Genomic DNA, 16128 nt, shown 5'->3' with positions numbered 1-16128 from the left:
TGACGCTTGTCTAAGCTCGAATATCCGGGACAACTTGCCGACCTCACCCCGAAATCTGTCATGTGGAATATCCAGGCCAGCGTTCACAAGTAATCTAACCAACGCGAAAGCAGGAGAATTCCAATGAACGATTCGATGGCACTCCAAACTCTGCGTGAATCCAGCGTTGTTGGACCTGGTAAATGAAAGCGTAACCCTCCTCTTTAGGACAAGACTAAATAGGGTGGCCTTGAACTGTAGATCGGTTAACATATCCGGTAGCGAGTAACGAAGACACCAACGGTCATGATCAAACTTTTGAGTGTATGCAAGAGTCAAAAGTCTTGATATATATGCAAGTGCAGAGGTCTGTGGTTGGCATGTACATGGAACTGCGTCGGAACGTCGTTGTAACTTTCGCGTTCTTCGCTGAACGCCCCTAAGGCTCACCAGATCGTCGTCCAGTGTCGTGCTTTTCGCTGATACAGCTTGCAAAAGTTGTTCTTGGAAGTTGCGAAAATCGGCGTGAAGAGTTTGAAGACTGTGCGACGTGGCGGAAAATCCCGATTCGAGCATGTGTGATTGACCAGCGAGCTGAACACTTGTCGCATCAAATACATCGCGCTGCAGCTGTAGATTCGAGAAGTGATGTATGCTTTGATCCATGGATAGCTTTGTGTAGTGCAACCGAGCATTCTCAGAAGTCAACCGCTGTTGGTCGATGACAAGGGCGAGTAGCGCAGTCTGTAGACTTTGCTGTATGGTGTTGAGAACATCTTTCCAGTATGTGATATCCGCCTCCTTGAATGGAAACGCCAGCCGCTTGGTCAACCTCTTCAAACTCGACTTGATCCCGCCGTCCCCTGCTTGGTCGTCTGGTTTGAGCTTCTTCCTGATAGTCGCGATGGCGTTTGCACACGACACGATGCCGGTGCGTGTCGCTGACACCGACTGGGATGGGTCCACTTTTCCAATGACGGATTCAAGTCGTTCAAGTAGGTTTGCGAGTTCCTCCGTTTCCGCGGCGATTTATTCAGCCTTGTTCTTCGCTTCTTTGACGCCGCTGAGGTACCATTCCAGGCCTTTGCAGACTTGTATGGCGAGGGAAACGACACCGACGGCGCTGCCGGTGATGGAAAATGGGTCTGCCATCGCAGACCTCGATGCGCGGAACGTGGATGGAAGGAGAGAGGAATGAAAGCACACGAGGAGAGCGGGGCATAAGGGAGGCTGAGGCTGAGGCGCAGCGCGTGCATGGCAGGCTGGCAGTGGGCAACCACTCACAACGATCTCACACTCATCGGTGGAGGGCACATGTGCAGCCACCCTGTCATATGGTATATCCCGCGGCGATGTACTGCATGGACTAATATCGACCAATAAAGATAATATGCGTATGTATTCCAGTATGCCCTATGCGCCTATGTCAACGAGAAAGAAGAGAGGCTTAATGCTGCGCAGCCAGAGATCTGTGCTCCTTGTTCAGACGTGGTGATTCTTCATCGTCGTCATCTGAGTCGAGACCTTCCAATTCAAACTCCTCAGCATCTCTCACTCTACGATCGACCCTAGTGTATCCGTTGATGTGTCCGTTTGCGTGACCGTTCGTGAGGGGCGCTTCGGCATCGGCTTTGTCATCTTGTTCCCAAGTGTACACGGCGTAGAGGTGGATGAGCATGTTGACGACTAAACGTGAGTTAGCTTGAGATAGCACGCGGAGATCTTGCGAAGGCTTACAAAGGAACAGCAAGAAAGCGATGCTGTAGAGGATCAGCACGTAAGATACGTGCGTGACGTTCGCGTCGGATAGCAGCTTCATCTGCTCTTCGGTGGCACCCATGAACATGAATCCGCCAGCCATGAGCAGGAACGGCGTCAGGTACTGGAAGCTGTTCGGGTCCGAGCCATCGGTTGCGACAGACGCGCGGTCCTTGAGCACAAACGAGATTTCGATGATGCGTGCGGCACCTGCGGCCATAAGAGTATAGCCAAAGATGGTGTGGATCATAGTCGATATTGGCAGATGTTGTGGGTGCGCAGACATGGCCCATCCGGTCATCAGGATGATGATACCGGGGATAAGGTTGCGCTTCGGTTGACCATTGCGCTTGCGACTGAGCCAGACACCGACTAGGCCCGCAGCCCACCAAACGATGCCCATAGATGTGTGCTGAAGGTCGTTGTGTACCCATGGTCCTCCCCAACGGTGTTCGGTGAACGTGTTGACACAACCCCAGGCGGCAATGACGAGCGAATCGAAGAACTCCTGGCTCCTTCCGGTCCTCCGCAGCCACATCTGTCCGACTAGAAGTAGGATAAGGAGAATGATGCCGTATGCGATGAAGGCGCTGCCCATAATGAAGTGCGCCAGACATTGTCCGGTGTGGTCCGCTCTGCAGAAGCCGAGTGCAGTGATTCCTCCAAAGAGGAACTGCACCCAGGTGACCACTGGCATAGCCTTTCCAACAACACCGTGCGCCTTCACTACCACGCGCCGTATCTTCCCATTGATGCCCTTCTCCAGGTGTAGCTTCAGGTAGATGCCCATGGCGACTTGGGACACCAGCATGAGCATGATGACAGGGACAAACTGGCTGTGGATGTTGTCGGTGAACTGCCTGCCCTTGTGTCTATGGCCGAGGAAGTATCCGATGATTGCGAGGACGGTTCCGAGGGATTGTACCGGGACGTGCCATTTCGATCGTATTATCTAACCCTGCTGTCAGCCCATACTCTTGGTTCTCGATTTGAGGTAACTTACACCTAATACCATACCAGTGGGGAAGATGATGCCCCATGCCACCGTTTGGATCAAGATGTGCGTCCATAGTATTGAGTCCTACATCGACCATCAGTCTTGCTGCCTCAACCAGCGTGGACGAAGTGTCAACCCACTATTGGGTCGGGTGATATGGCATCACCATCTGGGATCGCATCCATATCGTGGTCGTGAGCTGTGACTGCTGCGGTGTAAAGCAGCGCCGCAAGGGCCGCTCTTGTAGGGAGGCTCATTTCGCCGTGGGTATTTCTGAATAAGATTCGGGTCGCTGCAGCTGGCGCCACGAGCAGGTGATTATCGTGGAGTCTGCAGCGTTGAGAGTTTCACAATAGCATCAGACGCGTGCTAAGGTGGGACCGAATGGGGAGGCGAGTGTGTTCGTTGTTTCCCTTGCAGGCGTTGTCGCAATCTCGTGCTTACGTGAACAGAAGGCGCCACCGTTATTGGCTTCCGCCACACTCCGACCGGGCGATCAACACTATCATCTCCGACACCATCGTCGGCCTGCAGCTTCAGCTTCGCCATTCACGACATGACTTTCGAGAAGGGCGTCACCGAAATCGCGGACTCGGATGATGATCCGATGACGTCGCCACCTGGTGTTGTTCCGGATGAAGCGGGCGACAAGCATTGCGCAGTGTCCAATGTTCCGTACCAAGAGCGACAAGACGCGTCGCGCGAGGCAGATGGCCTCCAACAAGCATTCGCCGAACGCGATGCCAGCACAACTGAAGTCTTGGGCGCCGATACCACCAATTCTCCAGTTGATGTCGACGCGTCAAGAATCGATCAGACTAACATGATACCCAATGAGACAACTGCAGCGCAAAGCGAGGAAGGAGCGACTGTCGAAAGTGGCAGTCATGGCCTGGAACTCCACACACAAATACATCCACAACAGCTAGAATCGACGACCAGAGACAAGTCAAGTGGGCCTCACGTGATGGTCGTTCCAACTGAAAACGGGGATCCAGTTGCCAAGGATGTCGAATCTGACCCCTCAGCCTGCGGTGACGAACAGCAGCCACCTGTAAGCCATGCCAGTCCATCTTCTGCCGAACAGGAAGTAGCTGAGGCTATTCAATCCACCATGGCGGATGCGACGTTGAAGGTACCGGGTTCTGCTGCTCTCGCTCCATCAGGGTTCAGCGTCGATTCTGAGTTCCCAAACGGGTCAACATGTCAATCGCAAAGTACTGTCACACTCGCCAGTCTGCCTCGTGAGTCGAAAGATGATTCGGGTCGAGCTGTGAAGTATCATCCGGTAGATGGACACATGAGCGACAACGTAGTCTGTCCTAGATCAATACTTTGTAAGTTCACGCGCTCACATACGTTAGGACCGATCTCGGCCGACCGCAACAGCTGCCAGCATGCAGTCGAATACGACAAGGATTGCATTAGGCTCGTCAGGCGACGCAGGTCCTGCTGCGACCATGCCGGACGACTACACCAGCTCCACGCTCCATAGGGTTCAAGACACTGAAGCTACGCCTCCTGATGCGCGAATGCACATCAACACTAGCGAAGCTGCCATGATTGAAAACGGATCTAGCTCTGAGATCGGCCAGGAACAAACTTCCCGAAGCACATCCGTGGACCAGCAACCATCCGCAGAAGAAGTGGCATTACCGAAAGAGAGCGCAGGCTCAAGTTTTGGTGCTAGTTCACCAATCGCTGAACTATCTACCCATGCCCAACCACACGCTGACGCCCAACGCTTGTCATCGCCCATCCCAATGCATCCATCGAGAACACCACAGGAAGTCACTCTTGACAATCTGAGGGCCCAAAAAGCTGCACTCTTGGCCTCTCTCAGTGCCCTTCCAGCGATCCAAGTGCTGATGGAAGAGAACGCTCTTTCAGATGCCGAATCAGGCGATGCTAGCGATGAACCTACTGAGACCGATGTCATGGCAGCCGCAAACAAAATCGTGAAAGAGCACATCAAATTACTACACGAATACAACGAGCTGAAAGATGTGGGTCAGGGGTTGATGGGCCTTATTGCGGATCAGCGGGGCGTACGGATAGTCGAAGTTCAAGAGGAGTTCGGCATCGATGCGCAGGACTGATCGCAAGTTTACCAGTGTGCTGTGAACGGCAACGGGAGTGAGGAAGCGATAGACGACGGCGTGAACTAGGTGTGACAGGCGCAGAACGAACACGGCATCTGAGTGTCAAATAAACCTTATACTGTATGTACTTCCTCTTTCGCTCTATATGCAATCTGCCGTTCTCAGGCTACACACCACTGTCCCGTGCCTAGTTCGACTGCCCGCTGATCCGTCACGCCAGGCTCGAGGCTCCAGCTCGCCGACTTTGCCAATACTAGCTGATGCCTGTCTTCATCAACAGACTTGGTGGCGATCCTTGGCCTTGACACATCTTCCGACGGACCCCAAGTACAGGTGGACGCGATGAGATCAATTGCGCAATATGAGCGCATCCTCGGTCCATCTAAGATGCGGCTCATCTTCCAGTTCTGGACCGGGCCTCTCGAAGCCCGCTCTCTGCGGGTAGCGACAGACTTCGCGCACGGACCGTGAGCCGTGTCGCAGGGACGCGTTTGGCCAGATTGCCGGAAACCGGAGAAGCACCGATTGGAAAGGAGGTATTCCAGAAGATTGGATCTCAAAAGACTACGCCACATAGGTTTTCTTTTGCGACCTGCAGAATGCAGATGTCTTTTCGCAAGACTTGGGTCGCAGACGATGGTCAGCTGAGCCGAAATCCTCATACGATGTTCCATGACTCTGCACATTGCCATTCGGTCAATGTCGGCCACCAACACCTCAGCATCAACTTGGACTGGATCGACTGCAACCGTCGTCTTGTACAATTGCGGGTCTTCCTCGGTCATACTCGCACATGTAATCAGGGGAAGCGACGGAAGCTACGATCGTGCCCCGAATACACCAGCAGAGTCGACCCCATGTATCGATATGGTCTCATGCGAGTATCAGCATTGTAGGCGTACCAACTCCGTCTCAACCACCGGTGAACATCAAATGCAGACCTTGAGCCGCAGCGCCCAGCTTTCTGCAATGATTGCAAGGAAGTGAGAGTGTAGGGGCGCTGTTCATCCGTCTGAGAGGTCGACTGACGAAGTGGCGGTGCAGATTCTGCGTCTTGGTGTGGAGTCGGATGTCGCGCATTCATGCATTCGCGTCGACGAGCTCCATGAGCGTTGAAGATCCGCGGCCCCACGCAGGAAGGCAACCTTGGGAAAATCTTGAGTATCCTAGCCCTCGGAGGTATTATCGCGACATCTATGTTTATCATCACTTACATGTTATGAAGTCGGCGACCGTCCACTACCCGATGAGAATAGTAATCATCTTCAAGACGAACAAAACCCGATATTCTTGTTACGTTCCACGATACACGTCAGCCGTGTAATTTAAGGTTTAAGATGACACTTGCTTTCGGGTAGGAAACAGATCTAACTTATATGTGGCGCTCTGAACGTCGGATCCCAGAGTGCGCAGTGTCCCGCTGGTTGATACCAAGCTAGGAAGCCGGTCCACTCCGTAATGCACGTCTACTCGCAAACGCAAGCGAGGGTCCTTCGGAACACTTGGAATTACTAGCGGGTAGCATCTACACGTGGTGATTGGCAGCTAGAGCATGGCAGGACAACCCAAGCCGCTTGCTAAGTTGACAGCTCCACGGTGCATGCCGTCCCGTCCACTAATGCCATCCTATTGCTAGTCAGTTACCCATGATGAACTTATCGGTAGTTTGCAACGTGCTTTCTGGAGCGGGCGTGCCTCCTTTCCGGGATCAGTGGGATATATGGGTGTTTTGGAGACCCTGAGCCCTTCTACTCTAGGATCTTTCTGACCGACTTCTCCTTCCCCAACTTCGGCGTTATTTACACCACACGATGTCGGCTACCGTCCAGGACTTCCAGCTTGCTGCTCTGGCTGCCGGCTTTACGATTGGGTTCGGGTTCTTGACAGTATGGGAGGCCGTCAAGCAGACACGGCGAAATCACAGCCCCCTTCGATCAGCCTACATTTACATGATATGGGGTGAGATTCTGGTCAATGTCATCATCGGTATCATCGGATGGCTGTTCTTGAACGATGTACTCGGGCCGACGTGAGTTCCCTGGCAATGCAGTACACGACAAAGAGTCGACGCTGACAAAGATTACAGTGTCCCCGTTCTATTCTTCATCCTATTCTTCTGGGTGTGGGAGATCCAACTGCTCATGCAAATCATCATCAACCGCATTGCCCTCATCGCAGAACACCGAAGTACCATCCGCAACCTCAAATGGGGAACAGTAGTCTTGATCACCAGTATCAACATCGCCGTCTTCTGTATCTGGATCCCATCGCACACCGTCCCACCAATCAGCGAAACATTCGTCAAGATCAACAACGTCTGGGACAAGATCAGCAAGGTTCTCATCCTCATCGTCGACGCAGGCCTGAACTGGTACTTCCTGCGCACCGTGAAGATCAGGCTCGTCGAACAACACGGCCTAACCAAATACGCGCCGTTGGTAGGCTTCAACGGCAAACTAATGGTCGTCTCCATCGCCATGGACGCCCTCCTCATCGGTCTCATGTTCCTCGAGAACCAAGTCGTATACGTCCAATTCCACCCCGTCGTCTACATGGTCAAGCTCAACATCGAAATGTCCATGGCCTCGCTCGTCGTCCGCCTCGCGCAAGGCAAGCCGCAAAACGACATGAACCCCGAAGAATTCCACAGCTCCTCCGGCCCGGACTCGCACTCGCGCTCCAACGCACGTTCGCACCAACCGCACTCGGTCCAGCTGACGAACCGATCGAAACGCAACACAACAAACATGCGCAGCGCGGGGCTGAGCAAGATTGATAGCGATGAAAGTTTGGAGCTTGGTGGTATCCAGTGTACGACGGATTTACACATCACGCATGAAGATAGGAAAGATTATGTTGACAGGAAAGATTTCATAGAGGGCAGCTCGAGGAGTAGCAATGACGCGCCGGCGCCGAGTGTGTTTGGGGATGAGACGCCCTTGAAGCAAGGGGCGAGGATACAAGAGAGGTCGATGTGAAGAGTTCTTTCGTTTGTTTTGTTGAGCGGTTGTAATTAATGATACCCGTGGATATGTAATCACAATTGGTAACTACAAGGCTGTCTTCATGCACCAAGTGACGGGGCTCATTATCAGGTCGGACTAACTCGTCTGCTCACTGACAGGCCGGACGTCTGACTCTCTCGTCGAGCGACCCAGTTCAAGTTCTCCTCTTCCACCGGCGGCTTTCTGGCCCGTGCTCAGCTCTTCAGCGCGCGCTCCGTCTTCACTCTCATTTCAGCTCAGACACAACAATAGGACTGCCGCCTAATCTTCTTTCTCGCTTATCTCGCTGCCGTGAGTTGATCCGGAGGCCGAGCGCACGTATATCAATATCGCTCCACCTCCGCAATCCAACGCTTCTACTCCCCACCCGTTCGCAGATAGATTCCACCACAACGACTGCCACCACTACCATTACCTCTACGCAACATCTCTAGCTACCATGGTAAGGTTTCTCCTGCGTTCCTTTTGCTTTTACAGTCATTTCCACTGTCAATCGTTTCTTTCTTTGCGTCTCGACTCATTTCCACTGTCAACCTTTCTTGTCTCTTTTGTCTTCAGCTATCTATAACGCCATATATACTGTTCACACTTACTATTCTTCGCACCCCAGGTCGTTTCTACTGTCATCTCTACTGTCTAACCCTTACTTAGGTACTTCGTCACTCGCTGTGAGACACTGGCGTCACCTACCGCGACAGCAGCTTGCTTTCGACTTCGCCATCCTAAATCAAGATCGGTTTCGTCGTCGTTCGTTGTAGATATCATCGCGACTTCAAAGAACGATCGTACTAGAGGAGCGGGTAGGACTGAGCTTGAACTCGCGGTCTGGGTCTGGATCTGGGTCTGGAGCCTCTGTTGTTTTGCTCTCGATGAAAAGTAACATCGCGTATATGATCAAACCTTGTTGCACATGTAGACCAATCAATAGAATCCCAATTGTAACCAAGCACATTCCTTTCATGTCTTCTCCTTCATCGTGATGGTGCTGGTTGCCTAATCCTCCACATGACGTCAGTCCCGCCTCCGCACGTGGCGCGACTATCTTTGACGCGTCGGGAATCATTCTCGCCACACTATCATGTCTTCCTCATCAAACACTGCTCTCAAAACGCACATATCACGTTGCGACAATAGTAGTCTCTATGAGTACACGTCGCGCTTCATTCCGGAGCTGGCTCTCCTAGGCTACACAGATGTAGCAGCTCGCCTAATAGGCAGACTCAACAACTATGACTTCTATCAAGACAGGCTTGCAAGCCTTCGGCACCTTTGGTTCCTCTGGGATCTGCGTGCGAGGGAAGATGGTGTGCCATGGCCTGAGGGAGAAGAAGATAAGGTGCGTCGGGCTGTGAGGGACAGACGAGCCAAGGCGATCGGCGGCGAACCGCCACCGGGAGGTGGCGGAACAATAACACCAGACGATGTACAGGAAGAGCTGCAGCTTATGGAGAAAGAGTTGGCGTCGAAATGGTACAAGCCCACTGTGATGCCGGGGTCAGGACCTGGAGAAGCACTCCACGTCCATGAGCTTGATCGTTCACCCACTACTTCTCAAATGCTTGATAGTGCGACAGATGCCATCCATAGTTTGGAGACTGCAAATCCGGCACCTACGATCCGAGACGTGAGAAGCGGGCTGGTGCGCATACTGGACCTGGTCTCATCGGTTGAAGCATACCATGAACAGCCTGGCATGGGCGAAACACTACGCAAGTTGGGCACCCCGACATCCCATGAGTTGCTACATTGGCTAGCGCATAGCTTTGGAGAACGGTCATATGAGACTCAGCCGGCGATTGAGTCCAGGCAGGCATGGAAGTTGTACAAAAGCGGAGCGCTAAGACAGCAACTCAACATCGCTGAAGCAGGGCTCGCAGCCTTCGCAAGGGACTTCGAGAACGCTTTGACCGAGCGACTCACGAACGGTCGAACTAGAACGAGAGCCGATATTTCCATACAAGAACTCTTGGAAGCAGCAGAATACAACACGAAATACAACACCGAGGCCAGACAAGTGAACCCCGAGCCCCCCGAAACCTCCCTCTTTCACCCCCCAGCCACCGACTCGCACATTGAAGAAGCCGAGACCCGTCTCGACACTACCTTGCCACCCGACTATAAGACCTTCCTCCGCATCAGCAACGGTTTCGGTTCTCCATGGGGCCACCCGCTAGGCGACCTCCAAACGCCTCTGCATCCCCTTAACAAACTACGCTGGCTCGACCCCGCAGAAGAAGACTGCTTCACCGACCTCACGCTCGACCTACCAACTCGATGGGATAAATGGCCTTTCGCACCCCCTCCAACTAAGAAGGCCTATGCTTGCAACGAAGTGACAGAGCATTTCCTCATCGGTCGCGCATTGGAAATCGGCACGCAGGAGATTGACAATACGTGGCTTCTCCCACTTTCTACTATCGTGCCGATAAAACAGGCTGTGAAGAAGATGCTGGATGATGAGACACTGGGTGAACGCGAAAAGAACAGTGTAAGAGTTGCGATAAAGGATTTCGCGGGTAGTGAACGGGAGTGGGAGCAGATGGAGTGGGCGTGTGTTACGTGGGCTAGTGGAGGGGTGGCGGCTATGTATGTTTATCCGGGGTTTAGGGCGTGGCTTGAGGATGTTGTTGAGAAGGGGAGGGTTGGGTTGGAGGGTGAGGAGGAGGAAGAGCAAGAGCATATGTTGAGGCGTGGCATGTGGCTGGGGAAAGTGTTTGAGAATAAGAAAAGCGGGGATAAGTCAGACGCGGAGGAGTTGCCGGGGTGGTTGAAAGACGCGATTAGAGCGGCGATGCCAACAAGGAGATGATGAGCACGAGAAGATGTAGCTGTCGAACCTGTATTCTATGTCACGGAAGCGCAGCCCGGGTTGGGGTAGATACAGGGGCTTTTGGACTCCTGGCTTGAGACGAGCTCTCCTTGTGCATGGTCCGTGCTCTGATGTAACGATAAACGGTGGGTATACAAGCCTTCGTTCCTCCTGCTCCTTTCCTTCTCTCACCACACGATCCTACTTCTGAAATACCAAAATCCAAAACACGCAAATCCATGGCTGTCTCTCCTCCGCTTTTCGGTTCCAAATCTGGAGAGGCGTGATGCATGATCGATCTATCAGCCGAAAAAGTCCGCTGCCCCCAACTATGTGCAAAGATCTACTCCGGATATCATAAGTTTGAACTCATGTTCCTGCCTTTGGCGTTTTTGAACAAGTACTCATCAAGGTTTTCACTTAAAGAAGCACGATGATATACTCATGAGCCGCGCCACTGTCTCCTAAACTCGGTGGCCGTCGAGATGATGGGGCGCTGTCCATGTATATATATCGCTCTTCTTGGGTCTTTCTCTTACTACATCGACATCCTGGACCGAAATTAAAAAGAATCATGGACGACTTTATGTCCTGGGCGCCTCCTTCTTCTCTCGAAACCTACTCGCTCTTATGCCATGGCTGGAATACAAAAGACTAAAATCGTATGCATCAGTTGCTATGTGCACTCCAGATCTACAGTTGCAAATACTCCCCCTTTTTCGGGAACAGCGGAAAGTCATGGCTATGAACATATGGACGAGAAATTGTGTCATTGCGTTGCCGAGAGCGACAAAAAATGGGGCTTGATTACATTGATGATCTTCTTTGCTGCACCCGACTACAGGAAGTGTGTGTATAAAAACGCCTTTCACACCTCACCGTTCTTCTCTCCTACACCTCACAGGCTTTGCTTTTGTTCCAAAAGCAAGGAGTATCTAGTGTATGTCTGTGCTTCCTCTCTCTTCCAAAATTACCTCGATGTCATCGCATATCTCTAGCCTAGCTCTCGAAAATGGCGTCTGTCACGGCCATGTCTTCGGTCGCTGAAACAAGTTACATCTAGTGGCTTCCATGAAAGCACGTCCAAAATCCCAGTTCGAAGACAAGATTCTCCCCGCTGCACCCTACAATCTACACTCTTTCTCCAAATTAACATTTCACATTACGATGTCTGCTTCTCCGCCCTTTCCCTAAAGTATTCCAAGGTTCGTTCATACTTGTGGAGACGTCGCCGCTAGCCTACCATACTGTGAAAGCATAAAGGTTCATCATTCACGAGATACGATCTTACATCTTACACCCTCGGTGCACGAATTCCTTTCCAAAAGATCCTACAACTGATATCATGTCTGCGTGTTCCGCTCTTTCTTCAAAGAATTATTCAGATGGGCATGTACCTGGCCTTTTTACCAAAAGCAGCACCCTCAGAATGTATGACCAGAGTTACCACTAGTTCAACTTGGTGCACCTGCCTGCCGTTCACCCTGCTACGTATCAAAATTACGCGAAGATAACGCGATGTGGAGAAGATTGAACTCACTAAGGTTGCGCGGAATGAAATAGTGGGAAACACAAATGCATACGCGACATCCTCGATGGTTGTCCTTCTCTAATAAGCGAATAAACGCGTAAAAGGACTCTTCTGCACGCCTCATCAACTCTATTCTTCATACAAACATCGCTTCGGCTGGGACATAAAAGTGAGATATTAGGGTCTGATGAGAACTAGAGAGAATCGAAAGCGCACAAAAGGCTCGCGATGTCTACCCTGCTCTCTTCTTCCTTACTGTTCCTTTGAAACAGTGTCATTGTTCAAACACCAGAAAACCTTTCAATATCGACGCATGAGAGGTAGAAGATCAGAAAGTATGCGCCAGGCCTAGTATGTCCGCTCTGCGTCGAGCCCAACTATAAATTTCATCCTCTCCAGCATATGCTTTCTTTCAATCTGCTTTCACACATCCTACACTCAATATATCTAACAGAAGATTCTACGCTACACTCTCATGAAAAGCAGACAATCAAAAGACTTACTCTGGTCAGTACACGTCGCGCCGGGCTATAAAACGCTTCTCTTCTAGCTATGCTCTTCTCCTCTTCTTTTCTACATCTACGTTCAAATCAAATACAAAAAGCCGCATAGCTTCGTTACATGAGAAGTGAAGAGCTCGAGAAACCATGTTCTTCATTTGCCATGTCGGAGTTTCTCGGAACAGGCTACAACGCACATAAATACCCCCTCCTTTGCTTTTACTCCATTCTTCATCACCAACACTTCTTTTCCAAATACCAAAAGCTCAAATGAAAGACGCGATGAGAAGATCGAGTCCAAATGCGAACGCGAGCATAGCATGTCCTTGCTCCCTTCCCGAAGCAGGATACATATAACCAACCTTCTTCTCTGGCTCTTCTCCCTCTTCTCCACCTCCCTTTTCCGATATCTCTTCTCAAAACAAAATAAAGCTATTGCGATGTTCTGAGTTCGGTCGGACCAGAAAACTAGTACAGGGCCTCCCATGTTCCGACTTTTGCGCGCCTAGACTCAAAAGGCTGCAAACCGCGACATATGTTGCGCTCTTCTCGTCTGCAAGTCAATCATGTATACGTCTGAAGCATTAGGATAGTACATGTCACAGCGTGTCAAAAAAAAAACTCATCAAGTAGCTGGGATGTTTGCGTGCGCCTCGCAAGCATGCACATTCGAATTCAGACTTGAGTGTCGGCGTAGTCGCATAGTAGCGACGGAAAAAGCATCACTGCAAGATATATAGAAGACCATTCTCCTCCGCTCCCTCACACTCTTCCTATACACATTTTCTCTTATTTCAAAAGACCAAAAACTCGCCTACTACAGCCCATGAGAAGCAGACGACCAGAAATCCGCTTCGAAACCGTCTATGTCTGACTTACTTCAACTTCTCAAAATTATGGCCTATCACAACATGTTTTCTCTCTTCCCCCTCGCTGCTTTCTACAACCTAATTTCCGAAAGATCATCCAACTGAGAAAGAAGAGAAGGCATGAGAAGTGGGCTCTTTGAAAAACAACATATCTTGATCGTCATGAGCAACTCGCTCCGACTTGGCCTACCAAGGACGTTGTTCCTAAGTAGAATGTCCTTCTGACTGTTTAAAAGAATGGAAATTCTGCACATGATACCAAAAACAAGATGCAAAATTGCCATGAGAAGCAGACGACCAGAAACATAGTTCTTAGGGCGGTATGACTGCGGTGCTCGCGGCGAGCTGCGGGAGGGTTATAAAAGACCCTTTCTTCCGCCCTTTCTCTGTCTTCCTTATCACACTTTGACGTGGGCTCAACATTGAAAGCAGTGAAATTCATCTTTATGAGAGCAGAGACTGGGAGACCAAAAACAAAACCCTCGTTGAGCCATGTCCTGAGCTTGTCTGGAGAGAGTTTTCCAACTTCGGCTGGCGGGGCAAAGTGCGGCGAATCGATGACATGTCCAAAGACGCTGACTGTGTCCGCGATGAGAACCGCCTCCCCTGTTGGATGGAAACGATGTCTACCTCATGTTTGTTCATATTATGCATTATTTCGTATCAAATCTCCAAGTTTTCCCGCTCAGCCAGGCCGTCTGACTTTCTTCAACCTATTCCTCCATCCTCTATCCTTCCCGCTCTTCCCTTCTCTTGTATCTTTCGAAGTGTCCGCAGGCTCGCCTTCTTTTCCTCTCGGATACCCGTTGCCTGAAGCACTCGGTTCATCATCTCGATCCCGAGTATCGTCCTCATGATTTCGTTCCCACAGCCCCTCCCCCACAAGCGTCGCCTCCCGACTCAGCGGCTTCCGACTCAGCCTTGCCTCCTCCACACCGCGTAGGTATCTTTTCCGCAATTCCTCGTCGCTGAGGACGTTGACAGAAAGATCTGTATCCGACCTAGCCAGCGGTCTAATCTCCATATCCATGTCTTCAGTCGGAGAAGCCATCCACGCTTTCTCCTTGCCCGCCGACGCGAAAGTAGGACTTGGCGTTGATAACAAGGGTGTTGGTGACATGGGTGACTTCGCCGCACCCTCTGTATCTGTATCCGTATCTTCAAGGTCCTGCAAAAAGAGCCCATGATCCACAACCGTGCCTCTCGTACCTTTCTTGCCATACAACTGCCTCCCCAACGCCCTATTCTTCGCGCTAATGAGATCTTTCCCGCTTAATCCCGTGCGCCGCCTCGCCGCGACCGCCATCGCAAACGCCGCGCGCAACGGCGTAAGTCTGTAGCCCTCCTTGACAAGCGTGGAATTAAACTGTGCGTCCTGCCACAGCACGTACATACTAAACACCCAGGCACTCGTCACAAACATGAACAAACCAGCCATGAGTGTCGAGAAACCCCATTGGTAGGTTGGATTGGCGGTGTCGGGGAGGCAGCGGCTTTTCCCGATGAGCGAGTCGTACTGATACCCTATGCTATTGTAGCAGTACCCGTAGTCTCCGACGAGGTCGTCGGCGTTGTACGTTTTGCCACCCACAGGGACGGAGACGCTGGTGTTGCAGAGATGAGTGATGGAGTCTTGATTGTAGACCTTTTCTTCCGTCCAGGTCTGTGTGTTGTTGGGGAAGTCGAAGGTGCAATTGAACAAAAGATCGTCGTATTGATTGAACGAGGTGTGCTGCCAGAGGTCTCTTTGTTCGGCGGCGGTTACAGTGGTGCCGTTGGCGAATTTGCAGTCACCTATTTTCGTTGGTATTAGTATGTCGAAATATTATTGGGGGAGCGGTTGGATGGTGGGTGTGGGTATGTGAGGGGTAAGGTGAAGGACGACGACGTACAACTTTGGCGTCTCTTATCCGTAATGTAGCCATAATCACTGCGCAGATCGTAGTCCGCACAGCCCGGTTGCTTCCACGTCTCGTTCTTCGTGCCTAAGATAACCCACGTATTTGATAATTGGGAAGCGGGGATGATGTTGTTCGACCCGTCGATGTCGAGCCACGCGATAGAAGTGCTGTCGTAACCTGTCATGGCGCCGAGGACAATGGGTACAAGAAGCACGTAACCTGTCGACCAAAACATGTAGAAGAACAAAAATCGCGTCCGTATACTCTTCGCAGTCCATAGCTCTTTCGTCAACGCCCATAGACAGTGCAACCCGGGCCCTTCCATAGCCATCCTCTGGAAAATGCTGAAGCTCGCCGGATGTCGTTCGATCGCGCGTAGTAACGCGTCGCAGAAGACATTGTACGTGGCCCACCACGCCAATGCCTGTGCGCCTTTCCCGATAAGCAAGTCCCAGAGTATGTCTATCGTCTTGGCCTGTGAGAAGGTGAATTGGCCCCACGTAGCGTCCAGCGTAAAGAGTTTCTCTATTCCCGTCACCGTTGCATTCTGAGGGTCTCCGCCGATGGTGTTTCCGCATGACAAAGTCTTGTCTGCGAAAATGTGACTTATCGGTGTCACCGTACCTGCTGCAAATACGGGCAGGATGACCCAGCTGAGCAAGAGGAGAGAGGCGTAG

At 51.4% G+C, this 16128-nt stretch overlaps 5 protein-coding genes across 5 annotated transcripts; 3 read left to right on the top strand and 2 right to left on the bottom strand.

Annotated features, from left to right (window-relative positions):
• Positions 1-1426: 1426 nt before the first annotated feature.
• On the bottom strand, positions 1427-2991 carry J4E90_002971 (uncharacterized protein; the record flags this gene model as incomplete). The annotated part of the gene is made up of 4 exons (XM_051432545.1): positions 1427-1665; positions 1717-2689; positions 2741-2818; positions 2875-2991. 4 exons carry the CDS (start codon positions 2989-2991, stop codon positions 1427-1429), a joined length of 1407 nt encoding a protein of 468 aa, XP_051293967.1.
• A 299-nt stretch (positions 2992-3290) lies between these two features.
• Positions 3291-4833, top strand: J4E90_002970 (uncharacterized protein; the record flags this gene model as incomplete). The annotated part of the gene is made up of 2 exons (XM_051432544.1): positions 3291-3869; positions 4099-4833. 2 exons carry the CDS (start codon positions 3291-3293, stop codon positions 4831-4833), a joined length of 1314 nt encoding a protein of 437 aa, XP_051293966.1.
• A 1814-nt stretch (positions 4834-6647) lies between these two features.
• On the top strand, positions 6648-7814 carry J4E90_002969 (uncharacterized protein; the record flags this gene model as incomplete). Its single annotated transcript, XM_051432543.1, has 2 exons — positions 6648-6865; positions 6923-7814. The coding sequence occupies 2 exons, from the start codon at positions 6648-6650 to the stop codon at positions 7812-7814; spliced, it is 1110 nt and encodes a 369-aa protein (XP_051293965.1).
• A 1032-nt stretch (positions 7815-8846) lies between these two features.
• On the top strand, positions 8847-10650 carry J4E90_002968 (uncharacterized protein; the record flags this gene model as incomplete). Its single annotated transcript, XM_051432542.1, has 2 exons — positions 8847-8851; positions 8976-10650. 2 exons carry the CDS (start codon positions 8847-8849, stop codon positions 10648-10650), a joined length of 1680 nt encoding a protein of 559 aa, XP_051293964.1.
• Positions 10651-14584: 3934 nt separating this feature from the next.
• J4E90_002967 (uncharacterized protein) lies at positions 14585-15635 on the bottom strand (the record flags this gene model as incomplete). The annotated part of the gene is made up of 3 exons (XM_051432541.1): positions 14585-14690; positions 14942-15344; positions 15443-15635. The coding sequence occupies 3 exons, from the start codon at positions 15633-15635 to the stop codon at positions 14585-14587; spliced, it is 702 nt and encodes a 233-aa protein (XP_051293963.1).
• Between the last annotated feature and the right edge of the window lie 493 nt (positions 15636-16128).

Source organism: Alternaria incomplexa, assembly GCF_024043165.1.
Source record: "Alternaria incomplexa strain BMP 0042 chromosome Unknown scaffold_3, whole genome shotgun sequence".
Classification (NCBI taxonomy): Eukaryota; Fungi; Ascomycota; class Dothideomycetes; order Pleosporales; family Pleosporaceae; genus Alternaria; species Alternaria incomplexa.
The sequence above is the reverse complement of the archived record's forward strand: the minus strand, read 5'-3'. Positions and strand labels throughout refer to the sequence as shown.